The sequence below is a fragment of the Amblyraja radiata genome, chromosome 27 (genome assembly GCF_010909765.2).
Source record: "Amblyraja radiata isolate CabotCenter1 chromosome 27, sAmbRad1.1.pri, whole genome shotgun sequence".
Classification (NCBI taxonomy): domain Eukaryota; kingdom Metazoa; phylum Chordata; class Chondrichthyes; order Rajiformes; family Rajidae; genus Amblyraja; species Amblyraja radiata.
The window spans coordinates 16517526-16530599 of NC_045982.1; the positions used below are offsets into that span (position 1 = coordinate 16517526).

Sequence of the window (13074 nt, forward strand, 5' to 3'; positions counted from 1 at the left end):
TTTGTGGATTGAACACACTGCACCCAGTGGCCACAAGCGGAAAACAATGTGTAGGATGGTGGATGGGATACCAGTCAAGTGGGCTGCTTAGTCCTGACTGCTTAGTCCTGAGCTTCTTGGAACAAACTGATGCATAACAATAATCAGAACCAAATTAAGCAAAGAAAGGACAGATAGTTATCTTGTCCAATGATGTACCTTCTGGATCCAACAGTCTTGTGACACCAAGTGATTCAGCAACGGCAAAGGCTTGCTCCAGATTCTCTTGATTGCTCTGAATGGAAACTTTCTCCATGTCAATGAGGTCTGGTCTGTAAAAAGCAAGTATCCAATTGACTTTCAAAGCACTAACATTTCTTGTATTAAAGATGCTAATCTTTTCAATCGTGTATTTTTGATTTGAGATTTGATGTACTGCATGTTGAAAACTGTATAGCAAATCCAAACATTCAGTTGCATGCAGAAAGTAAAACATTTTTAACCTGGGAATAGGACATTTGCAACGTGGGTACACTAATCACTCATGTTTTTTTCCTATGCTCAGAGTAAAATTTTTAAAACTTTATCCAGGTAATAGTGATAATTTGTGTAGGAAAAAATGTGATCATTTGCTACGTTGCTTTGACATATTTCAAATCACAGACATTCATGATACAGAGGCTGTCATTGACTCAAAAGCCAACTTGCTGACTGTAGAAAAATATGCAGCCTAATTCCACTTCCAGCTCTGATATAAGGGCATTGCAGGCTACACCATTTCACAGTCACAGATAAGAGTTTCTGCCTTAACATGCCTTTCTGACAGTGAGCTCCAGGCCCATCTGACCTTCCAGGTTGAAACATTCTCTTTAGAGCTCCTCTTTCTCAGTCAAATACTTCAAATGCATGCACAGAGTTTCCTGACCTCCGTGCTGAGAGAAACACGAACTTCCTGTCCACCTTGCTTCTTCCCTGCAGCCATCAGGCTATTAAACATTACAAGCTCAAATAAGCTCTGAACTTCAATAGACTATTATTATTATTATTGCACTACTATTGTTTGTTTTTTGAGTGTGTGTGTGTGTGTGTGTGCGCGCGCACGCGCTATGTTTACATATTCTGTTGTGCTGCAGCAAGTAAGAATGTCATTGTTCTATCTGGGACACATGACAATAGAACACTCGTGACTCTTGACCTTATTTAATTTCCTTTTAATTTTATGCTACACAATTGAATCTACAACCCCAATCCTTCCCCATTGCTAGTTTTCCTGTTCTGGAGTATCCTGGAAATCAATCTCTCTGGTCCAATCATATTCTTGAAATAATGTGGCAGTGGAACTGCCGTTAGTGTCTAACCGGATGTTATACATGCAGAACATGCAGTTTAAAAAAATTGTCTTTAAACCTTCAACAGATAAATGCTTACACAGAAAACACTTGTTACTTAAGTGTTAAAAACACCATCTTATGATTACATGAAATATCACGTACTCGTGTTCTTCAGAGATACTACCTGACCCACTGATAGTCTAGCGCTTTTGTGTTTTTTTTAAATGCACCTTAACAACTTTCCCTCTTGCAGGATCAAGTCAAGTCAAGTTTATTCGTCACATACACATACGAAATGTGCAGTGAAATGAAAAATGGTTCCATTAGCCTGCAATGTTGCTCAGAACTTCTACCTCCTCACTATTCCAACCATTAAGGTAGATCAGGCCCACTGCTCGCACTCACCTTACTCATTTACTGTGACCACACCTAACTATTATAACCATTCAACCATTATCCTCCTGTCAAAGATCTTTTTAAAAGGTTAATGCCATTCAAAACCAGACCCTTAAAAATCTTTAAACTGTAGTAATTATTTTAAAGATTAATATATAAAAAGATTAGAAATTAGCACAGGTGAGGTAAATCAACACTAAAGCAAGTTTGAAAGCAATGTGATATTTGCACTTTATTGAAGATACACACCGATGCCTGGCATTTTTCATTGTCCTGTTGTACAGATCAGCTGTAATTTAAATAACTGGTAGAATAGCACAGGAAGCTCAAGGGGCTAATCCTGACCACGTTTTTCCAACGATTATACTGCACTTATTCAAAAAGTTAACAGAACAGCCTTGTTAATTTTGAAGAGCAATTGTAATAATTCACCTGTATTTATGAATGATAGCATTAAATACTTTTCCATCGCTCCAACTGGAAGTAAAATTGGAACACTTTAGCCCAGAATAGCCTTCCGTCAACTTCTGTGTCCAAAGTAGCAGCTTTTCTTTCGCAGACATGTCACCAGATTCTCCACTCACATAAATTTCTGAGATCTGCAAAGGAAAATTTCTAAAGGTAGGTATCCCAAATCGCTTAAAATACATACTGCAGACACAAAAGTCTTGCCCACAGTTAAACCATCTTAAGAATATACTCATTTTAATGACATTCGAAAAGACAACCTCCCAATCAGCATTAATTATTTTGATCAAACTGCACAAAGTACCAACAACCACTCTTAGTTGTTCCTATCTAGCTTTTTGAGCAACAAAATTGTCAAATGAAGTTATTGTTATCATACAAGTTTTACATAGAACTTTACATCTACAAAATGGCCAAATTTGAACAAAACAAACAAGAACTGTTTAATTTCTATGTTAAGGCGATAAACCAAATCATAGCAATTATAATGGTTGTTTTTTTTTTTTTTAATTGGATTCAAAAGTTGGCAATCCAAAGTAAGGACATTTCTGAAAATGTTGTTGGTTTTCAGGAAAAGACAAATTAATGGATCAGAACTGTGACGGGAGAAGAATCTTTTTGCTGAATTGATACAACAGAATGGTGGCATGCAATGATAGTGGTCAGCCTCCTCCCTGCAACCATGGTCAGCATTCTCTTTCCCAGTCTTGTCTGCAGTAGCGAAAATTCCAATATCAAATTGTCATCTCTGTTTTTATATCAATTGTTGAAAATTAAGATGTTGAAAAATGTAGTTTTCTATTTGGAAGTGTCTATAAAGAGTGCTACTTACCCAAATGATTCAACCATACTCAATTCATTTAGCCATAAGATCATGAAATATATCTATATCTATGTATATTTAAGAAGGAACTGCAGATGTTGGAAAATTGAAGGTAGACAAAAATGCTGGAGAAACTCAGCGGGTGAGGCAGCATCTGTGGAGCTAGGGAAATAGGCAACGTTTCGGGTCGAGACCTTTCTTCAGAAGAAGGGTCTCGACCCGAAATTTTGCCTATTTCCCTCGCTCCATAGATGCTGCCTCACCCGCTGAGTCTATAATCTATGTATGTGTGTTTTTGAGAGTATGTGTATATATACACACACACACACACACTGAACTTTTCTTTCCGTTTATTATATTGTTCACAGTGTACTATGCTCACATATTCTGTTGTGCTGCAGCAAGTAAGAATTTCATTGTTCTATCTGGGACATATGACAAAAAAACACTCTTGACTCTCTTGAAAACCTGGTATTTTGTAACAAAATTCTGCACTTTGATATTTTTCTCTACACTCTTCGAGTTGAACTTGCAAGTGTAGAATTTAATGGTTCCTATTCACTGGTCTCTCTTGTCTTGCATTTGGCTTGAATGTATACTGTTTTGAATGGATAGCAGACAAACAAAATATTTTCTCTGTATCTCGGTTCATGTGACCTAAATCTACATCTAAATCTAAATTACAACACTTAAATCCATCAGAGTTCAAATAATTATATCTTCCATAGTCATAGAGTGATACAGCGTGGAAACAGTCCCTTTGGCCCAACTTGCCCACAGCAACATGTCCCAGCTACACGAGTCCCAACTGCTTGTGTTTGGCCCACATCTCTCCAAACCTGTCCTTTCCATGTACCAAGAACCATGTGCCATCCAAACAAAACTTGTTTTTTTTTGTTCGTACCAGCAAAATAGATATTTAATAATGCCAGAGAGCAGGTTTGACCGACCATGCTCTGGATTAGTTCCACTTTGCTGCTCGTTCCCCATTGAAATGATCCCCTCAGTATTTATCCAGTTACCTTCTTTACGTTTACAATAAATAAGGCAATACACCCCATTAAAAAGCATTGGCGAATCTCCTAATCATTTTCAAATGCCTTAACATAAAAAGGATCAATATACTTGTTCTTTTACCTCAACATTTACCAGCCTGATCTCCGCAGTTCTTCACCTCCCTCCATTAGAACATTTTTCTCACACCCAACTATACTCAGCAGCTGAACATCCAGATTAGAGATTCACTCTCTGCAAATACATTTTCCCAGACCCAAATCTAAAATGTCCAAACTATTATCCTGAGGATATGCCTCAGAAGCTCCAGATTGTCCAGCCAAGAAAATATAGATGTAACATCAACCTTATCATAGCCCTTCTTTGTGACTCCACACCTATCAATATGGCCAACACTGAGCCGCCTCCTCAGCTTTCAATTCTTTTTGCTATAGTGATAGACTCATATCTGCCAGTCAACACGCTTTTGGGGTCTCTGCACCTTCCTCAGAACTTACTTTCTCACTAGCCCTCAGAACAGCTGGTCACATTACAATCAGTCCTTCAAACAAGTGGGCAGTACAAGTTGTAAGTAGCGACATCTTAGAAATTATTTATACAGCTTCCTGTTAGTAGTTGCTGACAATCTGAAAACGATCCATTTATTGTTTTCAACTCTGTTCCCCAATCCCATTAACCTTTAAGCTTTATCTTGCTATATAGACTTGGAAACACATTCTGTAAATGGGCTGGATGGGTTGGAGTTTGTAAAATGTGTGCAGGATAGTTTTTTGCAGCAATACATAGAAGTACCTACTAGAGAAGGTGCGGTGCTGGACCTCCTGTTAGGAAATGAGACGGGTCAGGTGGCAGAGGTATGCGTTGGGAACAGTTCGGGACCAGTGATCACAATACCATTAGTTTCAATATAATTATGGAGAGGGTCAGAACTGGACCTAGGGTTGAGATTTTTGATTGGAGAAAGGCTAACTTTGAGGAGATGCGAAAAGATTTAAAAGGAGTAAATTGGGACATTTTGTTTTATGGGAAAGATGTGGAAGAGAAATAGAGTACATTTAAAGGGGAAATTTTAAGAGTACAGAATCTTTATGTCCCTGTTCGGTTGAAAGGAAATAGTAAAAATCGGAAAGAGCCATGGTTTTCAAGGGAAATTGGACACTTGGTTCGGAAAAAGAGGGAGATCTACAATAATTATAGGCAGCATGGAGTAAATGAGGTGCTTGAGGAGTATAAAGAATGTAAAAAGAATCTTAAGAAAGAAATTAGAAAAGCTAAAAGAAGATATGAGGTAGCTTTGGCAAGTAAGGTGAAAGTAAACCCAAAGGGTTTCTACAGCTATATTAATAGCAAAAGGATAACGAGGGATAAAATTGGTCCATTAGAGAGTCAGAGTGGACAGCTATCTGCAGAGCCAAAAGAGATGGGGGAGTTATTGAACAATTTCTTTTCTTCGGTATTCACCAAGGAGAAGGATATTGAATTATGTGAGGTAAGGGAAACAAGTAGAGTAGCTATGGAAACTATGAGATTCAAAGAAGAGGAGGAAGTACTGACACTTTTGAGAAATATAAAAGTGGATAAGTCTCCAGGTCCGGACAGGATATTCCCTAGGACATTGAGGGAAGTTAGTGTAGAAATAGCAGGGGCTATGGCAGAAATATTTCAAATGTCATTAGAAACGGGAATAGTGCCGGAGGATTGCCGTACTGCGCATGTTGTTCCATTGTTTAAAAAGGGGTAAACCTAGCAATTATAGACCTGTTAGTTTGACGTCAGTGGTGGGCAAATTAATGGAAAGGATACTTAGAGATAATATATATAAGCATCTGGATAAACAGGGTCTGATTAGGAACAGTCAACATGGATTTGTGCCTGGAAGGTCATGTTTGACTAATCTGCTTGAATTTTTTGAAGAGGTTACTCGGGAAATTGATGAGGGTAAAGCAGTGGATGTTGTATATATGGACTTCAGTAAGGCCTTTGACAAGGTTCCTCATGGAAGGTTGGTTAAGAAGGTTCAATGGTTGGGTATTAATGGTGGAGTAGCAAGATGGATTCAACAGTGGCTGAATGGGAGATGCCAGAGAGTAATGATGGATGGTTGTTTGTCAGGTTGGAGGGCAGTGACTAGTGGGGTGCCACAGGGATCTGTGTTGGGTCCACTGTTGTTTGTCATGTACATCAATGATCTGGATGATGGTGTGGTAAATTGGATTAGTAAGTATGCAGATGATACTAAGATAGGTGGGGTTGTGGATAATGAAGTAGATTTTCAAAGTCTACAGAGAGATTTATGCCAGTTGGAAGAGTGGACTGAAAGATGGCAGATGGAGTTTAATGCTGATAAGTGTGAGGTGCTACATCTTGGCAGGACAAATCAAAATAGGACGTACATGGTAAATGGTAGGGAATTGAAGAATGCAGGTGAACAGAGGGATCTGGGAATAACTATGCACAGTTCCCTGAAAGTGGAATCTCATGTAGATAGGGTGGTAAAGAAAGCTTTTGGTGTGCTGGCTTTTATAAATCAGAGCATTGAGTATAGAAGTTGGGATGTAATGTTAAAATTGTACAAGGCATTGGTGAGGCCAATTCTGGAGTATGGGGTACAATTTTGGTCGCCTAATTATAGGAAGGATGTCAACAAAATAGAGAGAGTACAGAGGAGATTTACTAGAATGTTGCCTGGGTTTCAGCAACTAAGTTACAGAGAAAGGTTGAACGAGTTAGGGCTTTATTCTTTGGAGCGCAGAAGGTTAAGGGGGGACTTGATAGAGGTTTTTAAAATGATGAGAGGGATAGACAGAGTTGACGTGGAAAAGCTTTTCCCACTGAGAGTAGGGAAGATTCAAACAAGGGGACATGACTTGAGAATTAAGGGACTGAAGTTTAGGGGTAACATGAGGGGGAACTTCTTTACTCAGAGAGTGGTAGCTGTGTGGAATGAGCTTCCAGTGAAGGTGGTGGAGGCAGGTTCGTTTTTATCATTTAAAAATAAATTGGATAGTTATATGGACGGGAAAGGAATGGAGGGTTATGGTCTGAGTGCAGGTATATGGGACTAGGGGAGAATACGTGTTCGGCACGGACTAGAAGGGTCGAGATGGCCTGTTTCCGTGCTGTAATTGTTATATGGTTATATGGTTATATGGTACTGTAATGGGACCAAAGTACATCGTTGCATGCGCAAAATTAGAAACATCAACACGTGAACTTGATGTACTTGATAGAAGAACAACCCTGATTACTTGGCATCTTTAACAGCAAAATATCCCAAGGTACTTCACAGCAGCATAATCAAATTGTAGGAAAGGTCACACTGAGCCAGAAGGCAACATGTGGACAGTTGTGTGCGTACACAGCTTGGTCAAAGAGGTCTGTTTTTAAGAAGCTCTAAAAGATGTTTAATTTCTTTGAACATTCGCCGTGGATATCCGTATAACCGGTCACTTGCTGACAAATGAGGGGACTCCCACTGGTCTCAATGCCTTGAACATTGAAGATACGCTAAAGATTGTTTTCAAAAGGATTGTCATTGGCAGTGGCGGACTGGCCAGGGTGTCAACTTGCCCGATGGCAAGTGGGCCCCTGATGAAGTTGGCCCCCTATATCAAGTGGGCCCCTGATGAAGTGGGCCCCCTTTGTCTTCTGGCAACCACTATTTTTAGACCCAGTCTGCCACTGGTCGTTGGGCACCCAAAACACCCACCTTTGGATACAAGTTAGGATGCTGGAACTTGACAATCATATACAAGTTTGGATCCTATACAAGCTAGAATCATATACAGGTTAGGGCCCTGAAACTTGAATTCCAGTTACACTACACAACAGTGTGAGTGGCCGCAATGTGGGCTGTGTGTGAAAGAACTGAGGAGAGGCAACACAGGTAATTCATTCTATGGGAGTGGGGTCCATTGGAGCTATTAGCAGAATCATCCTTCCCACAAACACTCACTGACCCACAAGGAAATAGAAACAGTGGATCTTTCTTTTTCAATAGCTATGGAATGGATAATGACCCTGTTATATTCAGCTGGCACTCCAGTAAACAACATGATTCATGGTCACACAAATAAAACCTACCAAACACACATCATTATAAATTATAACTACTGAGATGATCAAGGGCCAGGTACTAATTAAATCAATTCTCAATTTACTTGATTTTAAGGAAATGAATGCAGTACCAATAGTATTAACTGCACCAAATTATGAGTGTTGGGAAGAAGCAGCAATTTAAAATAAAGTATGGATCATTGAACATTCAAAATGTGTAAGAGAAAATAAGTAAATAATCAGTTATGTTTCTTCATAATATCAAGAAAGCTTCCACTGACCATTTCCTGGCTCAGATGTTCAATCTGGCCTAAACTGATATCATCACATTCATTACCAGTGGAAAATCCCAATTCATTTTCTGAAAGAGACAGAATGTCTCCATCCGGTATGGAGGAAGACTCGAAATCTCTGCTGCTTGTTCTTCCAGATTCACTCTCATTTATTTCGGCAGTAGCCAGATTACTGCCATAACCAGAGGAGAACAGAGTGGTACAGGTCTGTGGCTCCACGGTGAAGCCCCTCTTCAGTCTCACAAACTGTGCTCCCTCTTCAAGAGCACCATTTCCCCTGTGCACTGTTGGCTGACCGTTCTTGGCATGTATGCGTTCGCCGTGTACAGTTTTCAGCAACTTGTCAACTCCACTTGCGTTGTTCCCCTCCCAGTCAAGCTGCAGGCGCTGTTTGAGCGTCTCTCGGGATAACGTGGGACTTTCGAGACCATCTTCTGTGTCATTACAATCAAAGGCAGCGACGTCAGGGGTATTGGGAATTATCTTATACCTCACTCGAGTATCTCCTTCCAGGCTCTGAGTTCGGTTCTCTTCTCCAGACACTGGGATTGGGAAAATTAAATCTCCTTTCATGTTGACTTGTGGATCAGAGTGCTCCCCCGGTGCTGGGATTTGATCATGTAAAGATACGTCCTTTGAAAATGTAGTCGCATGTTCGTCAACTGGTTTGGCTGATAGCACCTGCTGCGTGCCTTCGCCACCGGCTTCGGCATTTAGATCTATTGATTTCTCTGTTGGAGAAGGAAGGTGTGATAAATGTCTGAGACGTGCCGGTTTGTGCAACTCCGGTGGCGGGCTGGGAGAGCGGGCCGTGTCTCCAGGAGTGGGGCGGGGGTCGGAGCCGGAGCCCGGTGTTAATTTCCCTGCAGTTACAGCGCTGGGAAGACGCGTCTCACCAGCTTCCAGCAGCACTGTTGCCGATGGCACTGATTCACCGGGCTGCTCCCCCTTCGCCTCTCCCCTCTCACCGTCTCTTTTCCTGTTTCTTCTGAAGCGTTTAAATTTGATTTTTCTTCGCCGCGGCGTGAGGGGGGTTTGTTTCCCATCCGCTCCCGCAGCCTCTCGTTGCTTTCGGACGCATCCCAAAGTGGATCCCATTTTGCAGGCATCAGATTGCAGGCAGCAGCAGTAGCCTAAAACACACAGCCGCAATCGAGCAGAGCGGACGGGGAAAGTTGCACCTCTGCCCGGGAGGATCCACACGCCAATGCCTTCTCCACACGGCGGGCCATGTTCAGGCAGCGTCTCGGCCACATCCAGCCTCTGTCAGTGTCACCATAGCGGTGGCCACTCTCCCCCTGTGGCCACAGTGCCGGGGATCACCTTGGCTCTATGGGCAACTGCACGCCTCCACAAAGTACCATCAGCGCACTGGTACAGTAGCTTGAAGCGCGGCGCTCTTTACAAGCAGTATCCTTCAACTCGGCATCTCACCCACCGGCTGGCTGTCCAATGTCCACGGCAGGGCGAGATAGCCGGAGCATTTACCCACTTGGGGAAACAAATCAGCTTCCCTTCGGGCAACAGATACACAACGGGTGGCTCGGCGCACTGCTCCTCCCGACACAATCCGCCTTATATTCTGTCAGCAACACATAAAATCCTCTCAACCTGCGACAAACCACGCCCAGGCAGCGAGCAGTCAGTGCAACGCACTCGCGTCCAGTTCATCTGCGAACTCAATGTTGAGCGTTACCGCAGTCTCAGCACTAGCAGCGGCCGGCTGCGGCATGTCACTAATAAGGTCGGTCGGTGGCTTTCTGCAGAGCACATGAGACTACACCAACCCCACCGGGTAAAACGTGATGAGTATTTATTTACACCGTGGCCGCGAATAGAAATATAAAATACAGCATTTAAAATCATTGCTGCGTTGATAGACATTCACCGTGGCAACTCAAATTAGCATTTTAGCTTGGAGCATATCTTAATTGTTTTAAATTAACGAGCATTAGAGGTACTGTACTACGCTACCTATGCCAATAGCATCATCTGTAGTTTAATATCGAAGATAGGTATAAAATGCTGGAGTAACTCGGCGGGTCATCGACATCTCTGGAGAAAATGAATAGGTGATGATTCGGGTCGAGACCCTTCTTCAGGCTGAGAGTCAGGGGAGAGGGAAACTGGAGGTACAGAACAAACCAGAGCCGGCAGCGATGGCCACAGTCAGAGCCCACAATATGGCTTGCTTCACTGGTCAAGATTTCAGAGCCCTTGAGCTGGACTATTAATAATCTAGCCTCACAAATAAACGACCTCAACGTTCATCATAAAACCTTCTGTTTCAGTACACGTCTGAGATGCAATTTAAAATACATTGAGTACAGATTGCACTTAAAAATATATTTGATTGGGGCTTGGTTTTGCATCTTACATAATGATGCATTTTACAAAGAGCTAGGAAACATATATTCTACCCTTTCAAGTGAATATCTTAACTGAAGTAGTAATTGGCTTTTGAGGTCAAGAGGTAATGGAAGTTTTCAGCACCTCTCCTCATGTTATTTCCCCATGGAAAATGGGTCAGGCCTCATGAATGCACTTCAGCCTAATGCAGTTTGTGGAAAGCAACTAGCCAATGGAGATGTAACAATGTAAAACAAATCTCTACCCATCCTGTAGAAACAAGGATTTGCAGATGCTGGTTAATACATAAAAGGACACAAAGTGCTGGAGTAACTCAGCAGGTAGGGCAGCATCTCTGGAGAATATAGACAGGAAACATGGTCGGATATGTCTCCACCTGAAACCTGCCTGTCCATGCTCTCCAGAGATACTGCCTGACATGCAGAGTCTGTCCATCTATCTCAATTTATGTTTTTTTTAAATCACAATATACATTATTTTCTTCATTCTTCAATCTATGTGTTTAAGTAAAAGACTCACAAGCACCAGATTCAAAAACAGCTTCCATCCGCTTCCCCCTCATTATCAGACTCATCAGCTGAAGATCAATTTCCAATCTTCCAATCTACCTCATTGGGGACTGCAATTTTAATATTCTGCACTTTCTCCGACGTTGTAACAGGATATTCTGCACTCTGTTTACTTTCTCTTTTGCATTCATTATGTACTTGTGCACAGTATGATTTGCCCAGACTGCACGCAAACCTTTCAAACGTGACAATAATGAACCAATACCAATCATTCTCACCAGTTTTTGGCCCTATTGTTCAGAAGTGAGAGAGGGCAGCAAAGGAGAAGAGTGAGACGATCAGACTTGGTCAAATAATCCAATCTTGGGAATTATGATGTAAAATGTTTCCATTGATTTTCTCCCCTGGGCCAGTTATTTTTAACAAGCCGCATCAAATTAAAGTCTATTCAAGAGGCCTGGCCCATTTTCCTGGTCCATGTGACACAAGGAGAGGTGCCATGACCATCCACTGTCTCGTGACAACAAAAATTAGTATAGGGTTACCATCCATCGATGGTTTGATTATTCCCATTCAAACCACTTACACCAATCTATGGCCTCTGGACTTGTAATACTTTCCCCAAGGGCAAAGTCAAACACTGCCATTGTCAAGCAGACTTTTACCAAACAGAGGCAGATGCCAGTTCTTTAATATCAGCTCGAACCTCTTGCGTAGAATCATGTGGCACGGATAAAAGGCATTTGGCCCAGCACTTCCATATCAATCAGTGGACTCCCTTCTGTATTAATCCCATTGCTCAGTACTTGATTCATAGACCCCTTTGCAAAAGTAATTCAAGTGTTCATCTGGACACTTCTTAAATGTTGTTAGCAGTCCAGCTGCAGGAGTTTCCTGCAGTCTACCCTATCCGTGCTGCTTATAAATCCCATCCCCTCCTTAACTCCTCACTGAGGGAAAAGACACAGCATGTCCAGTCTCTCCTCATAACTGCTCCATCCCAGGCAACATACGGGAGAATTTCCTCTGCACTCTCTCTCGCACCATCACATCCTTGCCAATCCGTGGAGACCAGAGCTACATGCAACACTCTAACCTTTATAAAGTTGGAGCATTATTTCACTATTCCTGCATTCAATGCCCAACTCAAGACTCCTCTTTTCAGCCCATGTCACCTAAACATTGATAACTCTCTGCAGTCTAAGTCTACTTTCCACACTATCAACAACTCTGCCAATCTCCATGCCATTTGCTAACTTGCCTTTCACAACTACATCCAAGTCATTCGTGTGCATTACAAACAAGGGTCCCAGCACTGACACTGTGACCATTAGTCACAGCTATCTTGTCACAAAAATAACCCTCTACTATCACCCTCTGTCTCCTATTGCTAAGCCAATGTTGGATCCAGTTTGCCAACTTGCTAGGGATCCTATGGGCTTCAACCCTTTGAATCCTCTGTCTCCCACGGGGGACCTTGTCAAAGGCGTTAACAAAGTCTACTTAAATCACATCTATTGTCCTGCCCTCATCAATACACTATCACCTGTTCCAAGATCGGATCTGCCCTTGACAAAGCCAAGTTGGCCATCTCCGATTAGTCCCTGCCTTTCCAAGTGATCATTATACCCTCCTTCTGATTTTTTCCCCCCAGTATCTTCATTATCAATGATGTTAGGCTCACAGATCATTTCCTGCAGCCTTTCTTGAAAAAGAGGACCATATTTACGGGCTTACAGTCATCTGGTACCTAACTCAAGTCTAGCAAATATATAAAAATCTCAGCAAGGACACTTGCAATCTTTTTCCTTGTCTTCTGCAGCAGCCTAGATAAA

The 13074-nt window shown here is 41.9% G+C and overlaps 1 protein-coding gene across 29 annotated transcripts in view; it reads right to left on the reverse strand.

Moving 5' to 3' along the window:
* Nucleotides 1–13074, reverse strand: part of macf1 (microtubule actin crosslinking factor 1) — a 437138-nt gene that overhangs the window by 221960 nt on the left and 202104 nt on the right. For 14 of the 29 annotated variants that reach the window (XM_033045293.1, XM_033045299.1, XM_033045287.1 and 11 more), the window contains 2 exons: nt 2139–2305; nt 199–311 (listed from right to left, as the gene is read on the reverse strand). In XM_033045293.1, the coding sequence (XP_032901184.1) occupies nt 199–311; nt 2139–2305 (280 nt within the window). Of the gene's footprint in view, nt 1–198; nt 312–2138; nt 2306–8348; nt 9959–13074 lie in introns of those variants that run through there. The other 15 variants (XM_033045277.1, XM_033045272.1, XM_033045276.1 and 12 more) reach the window with 4 other exon arrangements.